At 32.3% G+C, this 23,535-nt stretch overlaps 1 protein-coding gene across 1 annotated transcript; it reads left to right on the top strand.

The window, feature by feature from the left end:
• The first annotated feature begins 7,133 nt into the window (after positions 1–7,133).
• On the top strand, positions 7,134–22,614 carry LOC127734433 (uncharacterized). The gene is made up of 6 exons (XM_052244280.1): positions 7,134–7,261; positions 10,164–10,282; positions 16,488–16,714; positions 19,497–19,641; positions 20,734–20,979; positions 22,273–22,614. The coding sequence occupies exons 2-6, from the start codon at positions 10,198–10,200 to the stop codon at positions 22,413–22,415; spliced, it is 846 nt and encodes a 281-aa protein (XP_052100240.1). The 5' UTR covers positions 7,134–7,261; positions 10,164–10,197; the 3' UTR covers positions 22,416–22,614.
• The last annotated feature ends 921 nt before the right edge of the window (positions 22,615–23,535 follow it).

Below are 23,535 nucleotides of genomic sequence, written 5' to 3'. Positions count from 1 at the left end.
GTTTAAATTGACATTATTAAGAAAAGTATAAAGTCAAAAGTTTGTCAAACCTTGTCGAATTTGTGAAGCTTTTTTTTAAAGAAAAACAGAGTATCCAGAGTAAACTATTTTTATTTTTTTTCGTTTGTCCTTATCCAGAATTTTATTTGATAAACCAGAGACATATAATACAATTGTATTATATGTCTCCGGATAAACCAAATACAAAACACACGAAATAAACAAAAAACATGCTGAAATAACATATACATGCTCAAACTGTATACACGTGCGTAACAAACTGCTCCTGGTTGAATGAACGTGAATTTCAATCGATTACACAGGTGGCAATCAATATTGAATGTGGCACCAAGGATTTGTATACATATCCTTGTAAAAAGGTATACGCTAATTAATAGATCGGCTATTAGCCGGTCCTCCAGGGCACACGTGTCAGGTGTGACTGTCTATTCGAATGGATCATAAGATAGAAGGTCGAGTTTAATACATAAAGTTAAAATACATATTAAAGGAGGTGGCAAATACAAGTAGATCGACGTGGAATATTAAATTATATTTAGGGTAAGGTCCGTTGTTTACCAAATAAAGATTTTGAACATGTATTTCATATATATGTAGGATGGATAAATCCTATGTTACAAAAATGATAAATAATGTTCAAATTTATAAATCTAAAGAGGAAGTTATTAAAATCAAAATTATTTTTCTATTTAATTAGTTTAAAAAACGAAGAAATAATCTTGGGAACACCAATAATTAGGTGTTATAATAAGAGTTTGGCTGTTTACACGAAAAATAAAAACTTGATTTAAAAAAAAGTTTTGAGCACCATTATTAACGTGAACCTCTATACGTAAGACCTCATGGGACGGCATTTTACCATCTACAGATACATTTTTGTAACACCCGGAAATGTCAAGGTAAATCTATACAGAATGTACCATGTCAAAGAAACTCTCCGGATTTTAAAGCATGACCATTCATGATTTAAGAGGGGTCATAGCTGAGGGGAATTCTGACTAGATTTTTTTTTCTCAACTTATATCACTTAACTGACGAAAAAAAAATTATTACATCCAGGAAATTCATAGAACACTCCTTAATATCGACTACAGCACTTAGTGGACAAGCACTATGATTTACACTATGATTTAATACATAGTAAAAAACATCGAAATCAATTTGATAGTCAATATGGTTTCCTTCAAAAATTACATATCCTTATTGACATTCAGTCTGAAATTAAAATGAGAATTTGGAATACAGAACATGCAGAATTGTGAATGTTATAAATATAAAACAGTACATATGTTCCAGACCATATGAGTATTTGGACCGTACGCGTACGGTCTGGACCGTATGCGTACTTTTTCAAAATACGCATACGGTCGGACTGTACGTGTACGGTCTGCCTAATTTTAAGGAGTTGGTCCAGTTTATTAGATACAAATGTATATTACAGATAAACATTACTGAAATCTTGAATTAATATAAATAGTTCAATTGTAAATGAAATAAAAACTTAATACTTTAACTATTTAAAAAAACCACGTTAATTTAATCTGTTAAGCTCCTGTATTTAGCATGTCAGTATATTAAATTCATTAATTTAATTATGCTCGCTGAAATTGAAGTTATCGGAAGTAAACATAATGCTGGAAGAAAAGTTTTTAGAATCATAGGAACTTCACTACAAATCCGTCAAAGATACTGGACAGAAATTATATAAAAATCTGTTGAAAATACAATGAGAAAATATAATAAAAACGTGTCGAAAACTACTGCAATGCAAAGAGTGAAAAAGGTAGCTTTAATTTGTTGCTGTAATAATACCAGTTGTTGATAGGATCTTTCCCGATTATTATGTAAGGTTGATGATATAATTGGTAAAGATGCAAGTTTGTACAAACTATCATGTGAATTTGGAATATTTAAATCAAATTATGATATGGGTGATATAGAACTTTTGACACGCAAAATTGAAAACTGCACATTGGAAAACAGGAATTTCATTACATAGACTGTCGCAAAACAAGCAAGCTTTTCTCTTGCTGGCAAAGGAACATGCATGAACAAAACATGTAAATACGACTCGAGTATACGCATACGGTCCAAATACTCATATGGTCTGGAACATATACGTGAGACTTCATTGGAGAGTACCTTACCATATACAGGTAATAAACATGTAGCTCCGCTGTAATACCCGAAAATGCCGAAGTAAATCCCTACCTATACAGAATGTACCATGTCTCAGAAATTATCACGATTGTAAAGCATCATCAGTCATCTTTTTAGAGGTGTCCTAGGTAGGATAAATGTTTTAAATTCTTACTCAACTTTAATCACTAAAACAATCATTTAGTTTTTAAATTACATTCAGGAACTATTTTTATTTGTAAATTTACGTTTTTATCTGTAAATTTCGATAGAAGTGTTTTTTTTTAATTCCCCTTTGGAACGTTGCTTTTTATTTAAAAAAAAAAACGGGAAAAAAGATGAACAGTAAGTCACAGCAAATTCAAATATTGAAATATTTGTTGTTGTTAACCAGATATATATATATATATATATGTCTCTGAGTCAACATATAAAAATGACAGAAATAGACTGGAAATATATATTTATGGTGTGTACAAATTATGCAACTGCGGCTATGCAGCACATTTTCTGGGAAGTTGAATAACTACTACTAATCACAGCGTACATGTACATTTCTTAAATGACTCCTTCCACTATTCAACCAAGAATGACAATTATATATGTAATGCTATAGTTGGTGAGACTTTATTCCTATAAGATGTGTGTATTTATTATATTTATATTCATGAACTAAATCCCGTGTGTATTTACCCCGTTTCTATTATGTACAGAAATATGCGAAATGTATGCAATTTGTATGATTATTTTCTCTCTTATTTTCAACATATATTTTAAATTGTGACTATCTATAGTTCCGTAAATTTCTATCTGTATAAACCAATGATCAACAAGTGCATACATTATTCAATCTAATTAAAATTTAGATCTCTGATTTCGTTATAATACTCATATGTAGTATAACGAAATCAGAGATCTATATTTTAATTAGATTGATACATTTTTGTGAAATATAAAAAATTATCAGCAATATAATTTAAAAAAAAAAAGAAAAAGAGATTTTAGTCATGAATAATATTCTAGTCTAACGTGTTGGTGTATCCGTTGTTGAAGATGCACATAGACCTAGGAGAACAACACACTCTTTTTAAAACATCTAGGGTTTAGGTTAAAAAAATATGGGTTATTAATTTTATTATCAAATTCTGTTGATGGATTTATTGTTGTTAGTTAATGTTAATGTTCAGTTGCAAATACTACATGTATATTGAGGACAAAATCGAAGAAATATAGTAACTGGCAAAACTATTCATGCATCTCCACCTAAAATAAAACTTCATGGAATGCTACCTATACTTAATAAAAAAAAAAAACCACTTATATACGATTTTCAAAGATTTTTTTTTATGTAATTGTAAAATGAGCATGTGTTGCACATGTTTTACAGTACTACTTTTTAACCATTTATACATGTACATTAAATTTGAAAAATGCTAAATATTCAAAAGAAATCTTGTTAAAAAATGTTGAGATCATCATAACATGATTATAGAAACGACAAAGTCTGTCTGTCTGTCTGTCTGTCTGTCTGTCTGTCTGTCTGTCTGTCTGTCTGTCTGTCTGTCTGTCTGTCAATTAACTCCTATTTGGATAGCAGCTCAACAGAGATGAGTGCAAACGTATGATTGTATTTAAGATCTGTTGGACGCATATTTCCGACTTGCCCTTACTTTCAATTACGAGCTGGTGGTAGCCTCAACATCATGTGTTGTTTGAATTTGCTTCTGATTTTTTTCACAGATTAAGTTCTGGTTTAGATGGTGTCACAGTCTTGTCTCAGTATAACAACAGGGTTGAGTACAGGTGCCCTGATGAGTTCAAAATGGGTCCTCAACGCAGGGAGAAAATCCCGCACATGGAGGCGGGCCTCTATTGGTCCTTAAACAATAATGTATACTAGTTCAGCAAATGAGGAATAAACAACCACACTGTATAAAACAGGGGAAAAACTCAATTTAAAAGAAGTCAGAGTCCGATGTTAGAATAGGTAACAGAAAAAACTACGCACATGGCAATACTAAACATAACTAAACACTTAACATGCAAGCTCCAGGCTTGAAGTACAATTATCGGGAATTTGTGTCATTGGTAGTAAAATTTGCATTTCTTGAACAATGAAATCTGGGGATATTTAGTCAAATAAAATAATACTTTTACTTAGTTCCAGAACATATAAAAATTATTCTCTTTTCTTTGGTTTTGTTCTCAAATAGATTTCTTTTCTCCCATATGATATTTCTTTCTCCCATAGGATATTTCTTTCTCACAAAGGATCTTTTTCTCTCTTATGATTTGATTTAATCTCCCATAGGAGTTTTATTCTCCCTTAGGATTTTTTTATCCCTTAGGATTTCTTTTAACCCTTAGGATTTTTGTTTAACCCATAGGATATTTTTTCTGTAATGAAATCCCTTAGGATTTTTATTAATCCTATCGGATATCTTTTATCCCACAGGATAATTTTATTAGACAAATATCCTATAGGATAAAAAGTATCCTGTAGGAAATGCTTTTATTTCTCCTAAGGGATTTTTAAGTCCTAAGGGAGAAAATATATCCTGTAGGATATTTTTATTCTCCTAAGGGATTATAAATCCCATAGGATTTTAATATCCTGTAGGATATAAAAAATATCCTATGGGATTATGACTTTATCCTATAGGATTTCTGAAAATCCTGTAGGATTTAAAAAAATCCTATGGGAGAAAATAATATCCTACAGGATTTTGTCACTGTTTTCACTCCAAGTGCCGAACCAGGCGAGCCATACCAAATTTTTTTCGTATTGTTTTACCTATCCCCAGAGGTACATTATTGCCAAAGATGATTCTACCATTTAAAAAAGTGTGGTTCTAATTTGCACTCATGAGAAGTGCAAATTAATCCAAGAACATGTTAATGAATATCTCCAAGGGGCATTACTCTTTTAAAAATATTTGATCGGCACTGATTTTCCAAAATTTCCGAGACATTGCTGATATAAATCTTTGATGTAAGTTTCATAAAAATCTGGCAAAAATTATGCACGTGAGAACGCTTACAATGCAATCATCCATATAATTAATATTTCCAAGGGGCATAACTCTTTTAAAAATAGTTGATTGGCACTGATTTTCGAACTTGTCCGAGACATTGCTGAAATATACAAACCTAAAATGATATACTAGTAAGTTTTTTAAAAATCTGACAAGAATTGTACACATGATTGGAACATATCAGTCGTGATCTGTGAAACAGATATTCCATAACGGTTAACTTACTCGTGACGGCGTCCGTAAAATTTTTGAAGGGATCATTTGAACTTTATACCTTGAAATCTTGGTTTAATAGCTTCCTTGTAAGAAGCGATCCTCTATCAAGTAAATCATGATAGGAAATGCTAGAGCTAGAATATCGTTTCAACTTGGATATATATACTCCATATGTCGGCGCTGCTGGAGTGTTGGAATATAGAAATTTGTAAGTTCACAATTAACCCTATTAATGTATCGAAATCGAGAAAATATTGTATGCTTCAGACAAAAGGTTATACCATATATCGAGGAACATAAATGAATCATGTCCCTGTCCAAAGTCCGGATCCGCGAGGGTGGTTGCCTTAAATCATGTTTTGAATTATATTTTCCGTTATTTGGAGAATTAGGTGTTGAAGATAGTTTAATTATTCATAATTTTTAATACTCGGGACGATTCGGACCTTGTCCGACACCTATGTACTTTTAAAGACTGAATGTTGCCCTCTAGACGCATTTTGGTGGCGTTTTGCATTGGATGGCAGTCTCTTTGACGTGACCACTCATTTCTTTCATTAATATTGTAAGGAGAACACCCAGTCTTTAAATATTGTTTATTTGTATAATTACTTGAGAACTGGGTTAAATCCGAAAGTTATTTAATGTATAAATTTAGATTTTTTTTTTTTTAAAATGCAATCAATTCAAGCATTCATGATTTTCTCATGTTTCAGAATAACGACGTAATATTGTTACAATTTCAATGTACATGTACATACATGAAGCGTTGATACAATAAATTTAGTACAGTTTGAAACACTTTTGAAAATGGCCCGAGTGTGAGATAAAATTTTGCATTAATACAAAGGCCCCAAAAGCCCAAACAACTAAAACGAAACAGAAAAAAAATGACATCTGAGATTTATCGGGAGTCGACAAACAAGACTCAACCGTATAAGAGACGAACCCCACGTTTTATGACGGTTCAGAGTGAGTAATCTTCTTGTTTGAAGTTGTCTAATGACTTCGTTATTCAACTGGGAAAATATTCTTGCTACTGCCACATTATTTTAAAACGAATTTTACATCTCAACCCGAAATAATGTTCTGCAAGTCATCAAATACAGCATATTTTCTTATCGCAATTACTTTCAATAGTCTGTATCATTCTGTACAAACGAAGACCAGCCACATTTAATACAAAACGCCCTCGATTCTCGCTATGACATAAATTTGCTTATTAATTAGTTGTAGGTGGCTTGATGAACGTCCGTTGGCAAATATTTCAAGCATATTCAGGACTAGAAAAAAACAATAACAATTTTAAACAATAGGTATGTCAACTTAGATGACAATTTCGTTGACTGCCGCTTGAAAATGAGGGTATGTTGGAAATAGCCAGACATTAATGATTTTCCAAAAAGTAATAGATAAGGAACAGTTTACTATTCCAACACAAAGAGGCTTGTTGCAGAAAACAGACAATGTATTTTTCTGAACTTAACGATAGGAAAGACAAGTTTTAATGTATCATAATGATCCATAATCATGTTAGATTTAATTAATCGAATGTAGAATCATATAATAGATCGCCACAATATTGTATTTCTAAATTTAAATAAGCAATTTTGTCGAAAACTAAAACTATTATAGTTACATGATTTAATACATTTGTACCTTAGGTTATATATTCAAAGATGACGAGCAATGATCTACACATACTCAGATCTGGTTTGTGTGTATGTACACAAACACATGGGTAGCTACACACCATATGCCAATCACTGAATCAGTATTAACCTTCGATAATGGATTAAAAGTTATTATTAGTGCCAGTTTGAAATAATGTACACATAATTTCATATACAGTAAGTGATTTTACAAGTACATTATTCTCATCAATTTTATCAATCAACATCTAAGCATTTCTGTACCCACATCACCCTTAGGGTTTAAACTGTATTTGAACCTGTCAAAACAATTGTTCATATAAATATCATGTGTCAGAATATAGCTTATATGATTGCTATCTTTATTTGGATCATGTATCTGTAAGCCACACAATTTAGGGCACAGAATAGGAAATATGATATTTTTTAATACTGTTCTAATTACAAAATCGTTTCTGCATGTGCTATATCAGAGACATATAATACACGTTAATGTATTATATGTCTCTGGCTATATGTATTGCATAAAACTACACGTACATAAAGATATGATAGAGTGACCGGTGGCGTAGCTATATCAAAAAATAACTGTACGCACAAAACTTGATGAGGCAACCAAAGCAACCCTGCCCACCTCTTCTACGACAGGGACTCTGGGATAATTGAAGCAAAATTCTACTGTCGGGTCATTACCCGGAACTAAATCTTACGTTTGGAAAATCTATGTTAAGAACCACATCTTGAATTCTGAAATTAAAGATCAAGTCGAGTATATGTATGTCCCTCATCACTAATCAATGTATGATATATAACGACAATGAAAGATTACTTAAGAAAAGTCGACCCCTAAACGTCACCAAGCTTAGGATACCATGCTAGAATAGCTTTTGACGATCCTCTCTCAAGTCTCATAAGCAGCAACAGTTGAACCTCATTTCATTCGAGGTTTAATACAAGATGAATTTTACGAGTATTCATAATCAATTTACCTACAAATGATACTAAGTAAGGCCGAGATCAATCATTATGATCATTAAATGTGGAAATTTAAACAGAAGAAACTTTTTTTAAGCAGTGTTCGTCTTAACAAACAAATGACTTGATGTTGTAGTTTTTATCTAATTAGATCAAACTAATAATTTAAAAATGTCTCTACTTCTATTTTAATTAATTCATTGTCCTTGTACGGAAGACAACTTTTGAATGAAAATTAATATAAAAGATGCATGATTTCCGACCATTTGGACCCCTTTTTCTAAGTTATCTTTCTGAAATGTCATTATGTTTCATAATAGTCGTTTGAAGAACAAGTATTGCCATCATTTGATGTTGTTAATTATTTGCCTTTTGTTCATTTTTGCGGTATTATTGCCAAAGATACAACTAATGGTGACGTTGCACAAGTGTCTATAGCATGGTGGCGTTTAAGGGCATACGATACAGTTTTGATCCCATAATGAAATTTTGATGAAAATTTGCAAATAGGCTATTTTTTACCTGCTTAAATCAAATATGTAATAAAAAATATACCTTCATGTGCTACTTTTTGAGTAAAATGAGGTCGAAATTTCAGATATTTACTCAAAATTCGGATTTGTGGACGTATTTTTCCTTCCGACAGAAATGCATTACTTTTTTGTTTTAAGAGATAAACACGAACTGTTTTTTGTAAAATTATTTATAATTTCTCTTCTATATAAGTATCCTATAAATTTATGATTTTTTTTGTTTGGAAATAACTAAAATTTAACAAATGTTCATTAATGTAGAAAAAAACGTCATTTTTTGCTGTATATTTATCAAATTAAAAAAAAATGCATTATTGACTTTTTCATGAAAATTGGTACAAATAAACTTCATACGTAATCAAACCGAATGTCGTTTTAAAAAAGAGGAGTCCATGAACTCTTTTAAAAGTTAAATCAGTTTGAATGATAAAAATCAGTCGAAAAATGCATCTTTTCCCGATATGTCTCAGTTTGACGTCGCGAAAATAACATTTTACGTTAGCAACGTCATTACCTCCCCTGTAACTGTATCGTATGCCCTTAAATACAAGGGTTTCCGTTACGTAACGTTATCGTCTATCCATATATGGCATTTGTCTACATTGTATTTACTTTACTTTGTTTTTTAACTTTCGTATTTCGTATATAATATCAACGCATTATTGTTTTTGGAAAATTAATAAAGGTCCCATCATACATGTCATATATCTAAAGATCGTCGTGGCATAGGTGTTACGTTAATCTCATTTCTTTTTGAATATAATAATGTGATTGTCTCAAGTCAGGTGGCTGAAACTCAGTGGTTGTCGTAGGTTGCAGTCTGCCATATTTGTTTTTCATTTGATGTTTCAGCATACTGAAGGTTTTCTCGATTGAATTGTGTCACATGTTGCAATTTCGTGCCGGAACTTTTGGGTCTAATGTTGCATGCTTACATCTACGTCCACGTCCTTTTATCTTAGGTGGACAGTTTTCTTATCGTCAATCAAACTGAATTCAATTGCCTTATTTTCATATTGTTAAAAAAAAGAGAAAAGTTTTCACAATTGTCCACAAACATTACATACTGGGGCCTTGGTGGCCGAGTGGTCTATGTAGTCGAACTACTGTATCACTTACCTATCAACACTGAGGTTGTGAGATCGAATACTATTAATTGACTAGTATTGTCAGTTTTCCTACATGTACCGATGGTCGGTGGTTCTCTCCGGGCACTCCGGCTTCCTCCACCAATACAAACAGACCGCCACGAAATAGCATCATAGTCCTATAAATGGTGTTCAACACCAATCAATCAATCAAAATATTACATTGACTGAATGTATACTGAATATTCAGCAACAAGAACCCTGAAATCTTGGGGAAATCAAGTGCTCCGGAAACGGAAGTAGTTCCTGCTCTCCTAATGACACTTTTCGATAATCTACCATTGAATATTTTGTTTACAAAACATTAGATTACAGCAAAGTAATCATTATGGGTTAATGGCCTTTCTTGCAGAAATCTGATAACAAAAAAATTGTATTTCCCAATTAATATTTATATACGTACTCCAATGGTCCTTATAAACGATGTCAATTGTTTTGTTTCAGTTAACAGATGATGCTGTTTATATAATAGAATATAATGAAGACGAGAAGAAACGTGTATATAATAACTGCTGTAATATACATGGTTTTAATTAGAATAATAGCTTGTTATACTGTCGATCGTAAGTAATCGGTTGATGCTGGCACCATATGTTGATACAGGACAATTATGTAAATCTTGTCTTACTGATTTAAGTACGCATGAAACATCTGTATGGAATCTTTGTCAGTTAAGGTGGCTGGGGCGTCTTAATTAAAATTGATAGAATTTTTTGATAATTTGTCAAAATGAAGTTTTTATCATACTTTTTTCAAAAATATAATAAAAAGTATGGGTCACCAAACTTTTTTTCACGCTAGAGGTTGTGCAAAATTGTAAGATTTTGTATAGATTATGCATGGAAAATCAAATTTTGTGTGATAAAAAGAAAACTACTTGATAGAACTTCAAAATAAAATGTGAGAAGATAGCTCTTATTAAGATGCATTCATATAAGAAAAAGAAAAAATAGGGTCACCGAACTTGTTTTCTTGCTACATATCAAAATAGGTAAATTCACAACACTTTCTATTATAAAAATTACTTTATCTGAGTTATCTTATCAAACACAAAGAAGGTGTTTTTGAGAAATTACAGCCGTAATTATGACAAAACACACAATTTTCTATATTTACATCAAAAGTCTTTTACATTAATTACATACTACTCTAAAAATTTGCACATTTCATGAAATATCTAGACCAACGTTTTCTGCTACTTCGAAATCCAAGATGGAGGAAGACACCCGAGCCACCTTAAGGTCGAAACCAAAAGTGCGCTTCGGACGCCATCTTCGCTAGCCAAGGGTTACGATCCACTTCCCTCCTCTCCACCCTTGGCATATAAAGGCACGAAAAAGACGGATCAGAAAGCAACACGACAGGTGTACTAATAAATGACACAACTTTTATGAAAAGTATTGCCTTATGAAAGCATATAATATTTCAATTATCGTTCTATTAATTACAAACTGAACATGATGAAAACTAGATCAGGTACACGTAACTGTTTGTTCACGTACCCTAGAGGTAAGGATGTGTATTGGATAAGGGAGATGACTCTGTAAAAACTGCTTGAAATTTGGCAACAACCGACAACAAAATGAAGAATACTGTTTTTCATGTACACAATCTGTTGCCAAAATTAATGTTTAATATAAATATAGGTTTAAAACAATAATTTTAACCGAGTTTTTATATCAAGTAAATAAATAAATAATATTTTCATAAAGTTATGAAAATAGAACTACATGTATTTATTCCACTTCATTTGTTCAAAAATCTTTGAACCACGTAGGAGTCATTCATAAAAATAAAAAGAGATATACGCGGACACTTATTTAAATTATTGCTTTTAAAAATTACCAAATGGTTTTAAGACAGTTTTTTCTACGATATTAAAATGTTAATAATATTTTAAAATAAGAATTCTAATTTTGAATATTTTTGTATCATAGACAGATGAATATGTGGCCGAGTCGAATCCGTTACAGTTTATATATAATTTAACAAGCCGAGGAAGTACATTGTTGAAATTTGAAATGACAAAAGGATTTTGCCAGAGTTAACTCCCCTGTTCCATAGTAAATCCATTGTAAATACTTTCAAATAGTACGTTAACAAATTGTTACGTGAAACTCTAGGGTACGTGAACAAACAGTTACGCGTTAATCTAGCGTACGTGAACAAACAGTTACGCGTAACTGAATAATTGAAAACAACACGTTTAATAATTTCATGCGTCCGAAGCGCTTTTCTGGATTTACCTTCATCAGGAACGCTCAAAGCCAAACATTTGAAATCCGAAGATGTATAAGTACCGAAACAGTTGAAGAGCTATATGACAAAAAAACCTAAAACAAATAGCCGAATCCATCTAAGGTCAACTTTGCCTGAGGGAGTTGAAACCTTAGTTTCTTTATAATTTCAAAATTTATAAACGGACAATTTTAGAAAAGTTTGTTATAAATCATGTCCGTACCGAAGTACTGACTACTGAGCTGATGAAACCCTCGGGGACTGATAGTCCACCAGCAGAGGTATCGACCCAGTGATGTAAATAATTGAAAACAACACGTTAAATAATTTCAGGCGTCCGAAGCGCTTTTCTGGATTAACCTTCATCAGGAACGCTCAAAGCCAAACATACGTGAACAAAGTGTTACGCGTAACTCTAGCGTACGTGAACGAAGTGTTACGCGTAACTCTATCATACGTGAACGAAGTTTTACGTGTACCTCTAAGGTATATGAACGACATGTTACGCGTACCTCTAGCGTACTTGTAACAAAAATAATTATGACCCGAATGGCCCTTCATACAAACAATCCGTGACGTTGACGATCAGCTGACATATCAACATATTCATACTTTACCAACGTGACGGATGTGTACTCAAAGCGTTTATAAAAAGTCATCTTAGAATTAAGAAAAAATTAAAGCCCCCATGAATTATTTCTATTTTAATATGACAAATACAGCAATTCTGATGGATAGAAGCGCTACAGGTGAAGGCAAACATTTGTTGTTTGACCATATGAGTATTATACTAGTTTGGTTATTAACGGCCCGGACCATACGAGTATTTAGACCATACCGGTATTTTTCGAATAAATTCTAACTTCCTTCCAAGGAACACAAAGCTAATTCTCTGAACCCAACCATATCAATATATGCTCATATGGTCAGTATATACTCATATGGTCATGACCATACGCGTATGGTCCAAATACTCATGGTCCGGATCGTATATATACCAAATAGTTAATAGTCGAGTTGTTCAATGTAAAACAGTGTCCGTTTATTTACATGAAAACGCTTTGGCGAGATTTTTTCAAATTTTGATATGTTGTTTCTTGTGACTAAATGAAGGTCAAGTTCAATTTTCACGATTTTAGCTTTTCTCGATGTTGAGTTATAGCCCTTTCCAGTAGCCAAAAGTGGTACTTATTATGTGATTGAGTTATTTCCCTTTGAACAGAAATGGTTAATTATATATATAAAGTTTGATTACACTTACAGATAAGTTTTATAGATTTTTAAAAGACATTGTATTAAATGATAAATGACATTTTGGATTTTTTTTCTTTTCTTTGGTAAATTGTTTGAAAAATTTTGTGGAAGGTTTGTTTGTTATTCTGTATAACCTAATTTTCTGAATGCTATATATATATATATATATTTTGATGAGGTGAACTCCTTTAAAAACTAAGCTTATATTGTCTATTACTAAACATATATTTAGATTTCTGATTTTTGGCCCAAATCGGGGTCCAAAACTAAACTGTGTTTGATTTCAACATAAATTGAATATATATATAGGGTTCTTTGAAATGCTGAATCTAAACCTGTATTTTTTCATTATTAATCAGATAATACCACATTGAGGTCCAAAGGGTCCTAAATTAAAATTTTGTTTAATTTCATCAAAAATTGAAATCTTGGGGTTCTTTGATATGCTGATTCTAACAATGTTTTAGTGGTTAAATCATATCTAATTTTAGAGAACTATTGTATATCATTTATTCAGTTTGAGTTATTTCCCTTTGAACAGAAAATTAATGAGTATATGGATAAAATTTAACTGTGTTTCATTTCAACATAAATTAAATATATATAGGGTTCTTTCAAATGCTGAATCTAAACATGTATTTAAATATTGGATTTTTGGGCTCAGTTTTCAAGTTGGTCCAAATCAGGGTCCAAAATTAAACTTTGTTTGATTTCAACAAAAATTGAATTGATGGGGTTCTTTGAAAAGCTGAATCTAACCATGTATTTAGAGATTTTGGATTTTGGGCTCCTTTATCAAATTGGACCACATTGAGGTCCAAACGGTCCTAAACTAAACTTTTGTTTGATTTCATCAAAATTTTAATTCTTGGGGTTCTTTGATATGCTGATTCTAACAATGTACTTAAATTTTCGATATTGGACTATAATAGGTAAATGTCCAATTTCAAATTTTTCAGTTCTTTGACCACATTCATTTTGTGTCAAAAACCTATGCTGTGTCAAATATCATTCACAATCCAAATTCAGAGCTGTTTTAAGCTTAAATGTAGTGTCCATACTTGCTCAACTGTTGAGGGTTCGACCTCTGCAGGAAATCCGGTTTGCTGTCCGGCGTAAACATGTCGCACCGTAACCTGAGAATGACTTATCCAAATTTCATGAAACATAACATAGTTGTTTCTTATGATGGTCAAACGATCTGTATACTTTTTGGTGAAAATAAGATTAAAACATTTTGAGTTACGGGACTTAGTAACTAAAACAGGTGTGTGTTTTTTTTTTCACAAGTCGTGCCGTATCTCAAAAACAATTTATGATTATTGCTTAAAACTTTACACGAGTATTTTAAAGAAAAATAAACAGCTGCGCCATGAGCGCATGATACGCCCGTCGTCTTGTGTGTGAATTTTTATGCAATAGGCATAAATAGTTTCTGACATACGGCGTGACATGCGAAAACCCCCCTTTTTTTCATAAAAAACTCAATATCTCTAAAATAAAATTTTGAATCAAAGCCAAAAAGTGTACAGATCTTTAGATTAATATAACTAAGAAGTGTGTAAAATTTTAAGCAATAATCATAAATCGTTTTTGAGATACGGCGCGACATGTGAAAACCCCCCCCTTTTAAAAAAAAAAAACTCAATATCTCTAAAATAAAATTTTGAATCAAAACCAAAAAGTATACAGATCTTTAGATTAATATAACTAAGAAGTGTGTAAAATTTTAAGCAATAATCATAAATCGTTTTTGAGATACGGCGCGACATGTGAAAAACCCCTCCCCCTTTTTTTACAAAATACTCAATAACTCAAAAATAAAATTTTGAATCATCACCAAAAAGTATACAGATCTTCAGGTTAATATAACTTAGAAGTGTGCAAAGTTTTAAGCAATAATCATAAACTGTTTTTGAGATACGGCGCGACATGTAAAAAACCCCTCCCCCTTTTTTAACAAAATACTCAATATCTCTAAAATAAAATTTTGAATCATCACCAAAAAGTATACAGATCTTAAGTTTAATATAACTAAGAAGTGTGTAAAAAAGGGGGGTTTTCGCATGTCACGCCGTATGTCAGAAACTATTTATGCGTATTGCATAAAAATTCACACACAAGACGACGGGCGTATCATGCGCTCATGGCGCAGCTGTTTATTTTTCTTTAAAATACTCGTGTAAAGTTTTAAGCAATAATCATAAATTGTTTTTGAGATACGGCACGACATGTGAAAAAAAAACACACACCTGTTTTAGTTACTAAGTCCCGTAACTCAAAAAGTTTTAATCTTATTTTCACCAAAAAGTATACAGATCGTTTGACCATCATAAGAAACAACTATGTTAAGTTTCATGAAATTTGGATAAGTCATTCTCAAGTTACGGTGCGACATGTTTACGTTGACAGACAGACGGACAGACAGACAGACAGACAGACGGACAGACAGACAGACAGACGGACAGACAGACGGACAGACAGACGGACGGACGCCGGACATTTGTATACCATAATACGTCCCGTCAAAAATTTGACGGGCGTATAAAAAAGCAGGCATAGCAATTATAGATGAAGATAAATGATTAATCCGGAAAAAAATCCTCAAGAATATGCAATAAGAGAATAAGACGACAAGGGGTATTACACAGGGGGAGGTGGGGAATCTCTTTAATTTTACTATTTTGAGGGTTTGCAAAAAAAAACATCAGAAAGTAATGTTTCGGGGTTTTTTTTTTTGAGGGCATTGCTTTGATATTTTCTTAGGTTTGATACTGCAAAGATGAATTTTTTATTTATTTTTTTTGGGGGAAAGGGGGGGGGGGGGGGGGTATTTAAGCAAACCTTTTTAGTGATATTTTGTTCGTCTTCTGATGAGGCCTTTGTTTAACAAATTTTGTTGAGTTATCTCCTTCCCCTGGTAGTATTATATTTTTACCTGGTATGTTCCAAAATTCCTATGTCACACGAAAATTCAAGTTTTCCCTGTGTCGTTGCATGGTCCTTGTTAGGCAAACATTGAGGCAAAACGTCATCTAAGTCCCATGACAGCCTTGATTATGATTACATAGATATGTCATATTTTTTAAAGAGTCAAAATAGAGGATCCCACAACTGGTTCTTACGTTTGATTCGTCAACCGTACGTACCTTTCGTCAAAATGTGAAAAAGCTCTATTAGAACAATCATTAAACTATTATGCATACATACAACTAGCAGTATATTATACATAGACTGATTCCTTATTGCATTAGTTTCTTTTGTCTCTCCTTTCAGTATTCTTTAATTCAAACAACTGTGACGAATATGCAAGAAGGCTTCCTGAGGATAAAATTTACACTTTAACTTGGTCAGGAAAAACAGATCCAAAATTATGTGCCTTTAACTTTACGGGTGGTGAAGACCACCATTTTTTAGACTTTACTGTTTGTTTTGAGTCTGAAGAATTTGACTTTCCATCATTTGATGTAGAACTGGTTGTCACAAATGCTACCAAGCGATGGGTAAGTAGACTTTCCATCATTTGATGTAGAACTGGTTGTTACAAATGCTACCAAGCGATGGGTAAGTAGATGTTTCAAATGTTTACGTTTCAGTTCAAATTGGAATTCAGTAGGATCCAAGATCCCCCTTGTACAATGAATTTCCAATGACATTATATTATTTGCTTTAGTATATATATTTTGATATACAGTTGAAATGTTTATAAAGATTTAGGCTGTTCTACCTCATGAATAGATTAACTTAGCTGTATTTGGCAAAACCTTTCGGATTTTGGGTCTTCAGTTCTCTTCATTTTCGTACTTAATTTGGCCATTTTAACTTTTTTAATCGAGAGTCACTGTGAGTCTTTTGTAGACGAAACGCGCGTCTTGTGTGCAAACCTTTAATTCTGGTATCCATGATGTGTTTATTCTAGGCAATATTTGAAAAAAAGAATTTTCTTACGTACCGATGTAAATTAATGACACACTACGACTAATCTATTCAATGTTACTTAAATAATTTTCTTAAACATTTTGTACCAAAAATATCACTATGTAATTTATTAGTCGTTTGTGTGTTCTCCTTGCACTAATTGCCTTCGTCAATAACCTGTTACGAGACATTACGCATTTCAGATTTAGGTCGGAAATCTGAGCAGGTTTATTGTCTTCTGTTTTTAGCTCACCGGGCCCGTAGGGCCCCATGTGAGCTTATGCCATCACTTGGCGTCCGTCGTCGTCATCGTCTGTCGTCGTCGTCGTAAACTATTTCAAGAATCTTCTCCTCTGAAACTACTGGGCCAAATACCTTCAAACTTAAATGAATGTTCCTTAGGGTATCTAGTTTATAAATTGTATCCGAAATTTTGATCTATCAACAAATATGGCCGCCGTGGCTAAAAATAGAACATAGAGGTCAAATGCAGTTTTCTCAAACGTAAAGCATTTAGAGCAAATCTGACAAGGTAAAAATGTTCAATAGGTCAAGATCTTTCAGCCCTAAAATTTTCAGAAGAACCGAACAACCCATTGTTGGGTTGCTGCCACTAAATTGGTAATTTTAAGGAAATTTTGCAGTTTTTGGTTATTATCTTGAATATTATTGAAGATAAAGATAAAATGTAAACAGCAAAAATGTTCAGCAAAGTAAGATCTACAAAAAAGGTAAATATGACCAAAATTGTCAATTGACCCCTTAAGGAGTTATTGCCCTTTAAAGACAATTTTACACAATTTGTTCATCATATTACTGTCCGAAATAGTTTATTTTTATGAAATTTTACTTTTTTTGGTTATTATCTTTAATATTATTATATATAGAGAGAAAGTGAAAATGGCAAAAATGTTCAGCTAAGTAGGATCTACAAATAAGTTAAATGATCAAAATAGTCAATTGACTCCTTAAGGAGTTATTGCCCTTGAAACGTTTTTTTTTTTTCATTTTTTCGTGCAAGTCGATTACTTTTTAAAAAATTTTCTTCTCTTAAACTGCTGGGCCAAATACTTCCAAACTTTAACTGAATGTTCCTTAGGGTATCTAGTTTATAAATTGTATCCGAAGTTTTGATCCATCAACAAATATGGCCGCCATGGCTAAAAATAGAACATGGGGGACAAAAGCAGTTTTTGGCTTATATCTTAAAAATTGCAGCAGTTAGAGCAAAGGTGAAAGGGAGTTAAAGTGATAAATGGGTCATGATCTATCTGTTATGAAATTTTTAGACAAGTTCGATAACCCATTGTTGAGTTACTGTTGGAAATAGTTTATTTTTATTAAATTTTACTGTTTTTGGTTATTTTCTTTAATATTATAATAGATAGAGAGAAAGTATAAATGGCAATAAATATTCAGCTAAGTAAGATCAACAAATAAGTCAACATGATCAAAATAGTCAATTGACCTCTTGAGGAGTTATTGCCCTTAAAACGTTTTTTTTTTAACATTTTTTGTGAAAGTCTAATTACTTTTTTCAAAAATCCCCTTCTCTTGGCCAAATACTTAAAAACTTTAATTGAATGTTCCTTAGAGTATCTAGTTTATAGATTGTATTCGGGGATTTGATCCATTCAAAAACATGGCGGAAGTTTCTAAAAATAGAACATAGGGGTCAAATGAAGTTTTTGGCTTTCATCTCAAAAACTAAAGCAGTAAGAGCAAAACTGGCATAGGTGAAAGAGTTAAACAGGTTTAGATCTACCTGTCAAGTAATCTTCAGACCAATAGGACAACTTATTGTTGGGTTATTGTCCAGAAATAGTTAATTTGTAGGAAATTCTACAGTTTTGGTTATGTATTATCTGTAATATTATTATTATAGAAAGAGAGAAAGTGTAAATGACAAAATTGTTCGGCAAATTAAGATCTACAAATAAGTCCAATGCCTGAAACTGAAATTACAGGTGAGCGATATCAGGCTCTCTTAAGCCTCTTGTTTTATTCCTCTAGAGGTAGTTGCCATTTCTAAATTCAAGATTTTCTGTTTCAAGCTAATTGGTTAAAACTGCTCACTCGGAATCTATATGGAATGATGTAGTTGTATGGTGTGCAAAAACTTTTAAAATATATATATATAAATTCTTGCTTTTTTTTAAATGTAATTAGTTTGGGTTTTTTTTGTTTGCATTTTTTCTTCCCAAAAATATGTTGTGTTTGATAAAAAAAAAAATCACATTATTTTCGCTGTTGACAGTTTTTATTTGATTATTTCATTGATATTAATTTTGTAAAGCAAATGACATTCTTTTTAACGAATTTAAAAGCTCTTCATTAAGATATAATTGTATAAGTTATACTTTACAGGTTTACGATAGTTCAGATGACGAAATTGACCGTATATGTGTTGCCAAAGCTAGGGATATGATGTTTAAGCTTGTCGTATCAAAGAATTATCAAGAGTCGTCGTCCAAACTTAAATTGAAGATAACTTCAGAAGTTAAAGTAAATGGTATGTCAATACTTAGTGGGAAAAGGAATTGGTCCAACACTTAATGAATGATTGAGAAAATCTCGATATGATTAAGCTGTATCATGTAAATAGTTCCATGCGTAGTTTTGAATGTTGTATTGAGAGTGTACACTGTGTCCTTTTTTTAATGCATCTGTCCATGCGTTTCTTAGCTAGTTCGTCTTTTTCTATGTTTTATTTATATGATCTTTGATGCATCTGTAAGTATGGTCCCCGCGGCGACAATGGCAAGTTTGTAAGCGTAGGCCATTATTAAGGCCAATCTAATCTACATTCAGATGGGAAGCGCTTGTGTTTTCAAGCTTTATTATTATTTTTATTACATTGCTATTTCATTTGCCTAAAAAGGACGTTATGGATATAGTATGTAGAGTAATTTTGATTTGCCGTCAGGCTTGTCGTTGGTGGATCATTTTGCATTACTGTCTTCTGAGTATCCTTTTACAGTACAATGAGTCTTGCTCATTAATGTGAACAAACTGCTTTCCCGTGTGTTTGGTTATTCCACATTGGCTAGAGGTATAATGGGAGAGGTGAGATCTCACAAAACATGTTTAACCCCGCCGAAGTTTTGCTCCTGTCCCAAGTCAGGAACCTCTAGCCCCTTTTAGTCTTGTGTGTGTTTTTTGTTTTGTTTTGGTTTATTTGTATGTTTCGGAGTTAAGTGTGGTGTCCATTTCGCTGAACTAGTATACGTTATTGTTTAGGAGCCAGCTGAAGCCCGACTCCGAGTGCGGGATTTTCTTGCTGCATTGAAGACCCATTGGTGGCTTTCGGCTGATTTCTGCTCTTTTGGTCAGGTTGCTGTCTCTTTGACACATTCCCCATTTCAATTCTCTATTCTAAACAAAATCGAAATAATGCAAAAAGGTATATTATAGTGTTTTGATTTTTCTCTTTATCAATCTGATCAAATACATGTCTCGTATTGATGCTTCACTTTCAAGCAAGCGAAGCATGAACACATATTTTTTTTTCATTCCGATCGTCTCTTTCTTATGGTGGTCAAAATTGTTATCTGAATTTAGATATCTTATGCATGTTAACACAAATCGTTACATTTTATTGCAGTTGCAGACATTTGGGACCAAGTAGGAAAGGCGATTAAAGATATGATTCCAGTAGCAATTGTTGTGATTATTCTGCTATGTGTCGTCAGCAATAAACGTGCACGGCAGCAATGCTGTTCTGTTATAACAAGCGTTAAAGACAAAATTATGGGAACGACTGTAAGACCGAGACGTGATTCCATAGGGAATTCCGCTCATTCTGTTCCTTTACATGTAGATGAAACTCGACAAAACTATAGCCCTAGTGGTGAGTAAACCTGCTTAATCATGAACGTATCTATAATACTAAAGACCCAACCATGAAAGAACCGCTCTAGTAAGCTCCTTTACTAACTTGTATTAGATATATTAGATGTCATATTGCGTGTAGTATGTTTTATTGCTTGTATTACTTAAGACCTTATATCTTAATATTAATGAACAAATGTAGAAACAAAAATTAAACAGTTATGAAGTTTTATTAGTTTTGTCCTAAATGTAAGACGTTACACAGCCTAATTAGCGAATAAGTCGTTTTAGAACTGACATGAATACTGAAAGCCTAATGTGAATATCTGTTATTCAATACAGTGATAATACTTTTTTTATTTACTATTTCATATAGCTTTTATTTTCATTGTTTATTTTTTACTAACCTCGAGTATTGCACGTGCTGTAATCTTTTGTCCATTTTATTCGGATAAAGATTGCATGAATTGCAATGTAATCCCTATAGTCGCTGACTGGTTATCTATACATTTTAATATTTGCAGGTGTTTTATGAGTACACACAGCATAGTGCAGTGAGGTGCACATTATATAGATCCTGTCTGTGTCTATATCAAGCAATTTATTTCTAATTCAATTAACAAAAAACATAAGAGTACAATTTCCATAACTGTCAAGAAAGCGTTTAATTAAGAAATACACAAGTTGCAGAAAGTAGTGCATGATGTAAAAATCTATGTGCTTCAACCACAACTGTATCATGAACAAAGGGAGATAACTGAATTTACAATATTGTCATTCTATATGTTACGAATGCAATGTTTATAACTTTATTGTGATAAGCCATATTGAAAGCAATGTTCATGATAATTACTTTCATTCATATTGTTTTAAACATTAAATGTAACAATAAATTATTTAGAAATAAGGTTTTTTTTAGGGCATACTAGGTTTAAATTGGTATATTTTCTAAAATGTATGGCTATTATGCTATATATTTATTTGCAAAACTATGAAATAATGGAATTTAGCAGATTATGTTTCAGTTGTGTTTTTATCCTGAAAATTGCTGATTGGTTTAAACGGTTGGTATAAACATGTGCTTTAAAGTAAGAGAACGGTAACAAAGAAGTATCACGAACTAGATTATTTTAATATTCAATATTTGGTGCAGTAAATTGATTCAATATGTTATTTAACTTGAAATATTGAATTATGCATGTAATAACACTTGCTGAGCAAACAAAACAGAAATAAGCAACATTTGATGGATTTCTACATTGTAATGTGCATGTTTTTATTTTTTTGTAATAAGCTCCGTTTATCTCAACAGAGCTCGAGACAGCAGTATTACAAAACAGTCCAGCAGAGCCAGGTGGGTCAGCTATACCTCAGTCAGACAGTAAACCTGATGCACCACCTCCTAGCTACGATGAAGTTGTTAAAAATCCAGATTCAAAGAATGACATTAGTTAATAAATTTCCAGAAAAATCGAGGATATAAATATACATGCATGTATTAAAAATTCTTCATAATTATCAGCCTACCCGTTCTCATCCTGCGAACTATGTATCTACTTTTTATAGACCACATTATCCCCGAATGCTTTGTGTCTGTTGATTACTAGTAACTTTTAAAAAAAATTGAAACAATTATAAAATTGAGCTCAGATTAAAGACGATGCTATGTATGTCTCATTTTCTTATTTATAATATAAATAAAGATTGTGAACATAAATTTAAATTATCAAAATAATACATACATGTATGTGAAAGTTTTTGTGTCGTATAAAACAACAAGGGGTGTAAGGATTGATCAAATGAAAGATCGGCCGTAGTTACTGGTGTGAAGTAAAACAGGAATTTAAATTATCGCATTGTATTTTCTATATTGAATATATGTATTGCATGTTATTTCCGAGCATCCCATGTTTTTACGTAGACCGCTATGGCTGTTTTACGATAGATATTTAAGTGATCGAAGGTTGCTCGATTTCTGAAGTTTTCTGTATATTAAAGTATGGTGTTAAAAAGATCAAAACTAGGCAAACATTTATGTCTGGAAATACCGCAAGTATGCTTTCATCCTTTAAAAGAAATAGCCACACTCTATATGTTTGTTCATTCGGTATTAAATACAATTTCTTCTCTCATATATTTTTGGACGGTTGTATCAGGAGCCCCTGATGCTGCTGTTTATTTGTAGTTGAAATGCAAGGTAAATTTTCAGGAAATTGTTTTACGATTTTTTTGCGAAAATTATATGTAGGTTTAGCCAGGAAAAATGGAATATTTTTTTTCTGTAATGGTGAACACATATGCCGTTCAATTATTTTCAGGACACAGATAATACCGATATCAAGGGAAGCATAATGTGTTCTCTTAAAGCTATCAAGCTCTTTGGTTGAGGAAGAAGACAAAAAAATGTGCCTAATGATATCAAATTGAATAAGTAACAAACCAACAAATAAAAATGAATGGATGAATAGGTATTTAACGTCCAGTGACAAATATTCAATGCATAATAGGATGGGAATATGTTAATGTGATGTATTATACTTCACGTAAAAATGCAATGTTTTGATTGGTTTATACG

This window comes from Mytilus californianus, unplaced genomic scaffold (genome assembly GCF_021869535.1).
Source record: "Mytilus californianus isolate M0D057914Y unplaced genomic scaffold, xbMytCali1.0.p SCAF_3, whole genome shotgun sequence".
In the NCBI taxonomy this organism is placed as follows: Eukaryota; Metazoa; Mollusca; class Bivalvia; order Mytilida; family Mytilidae; genus Mytilus; species Mytilus californianus.
Note: the sequence above shows the minus strand (reverse complement) of the source record. Positions and strands in the feature narration are given on the sequence as shown.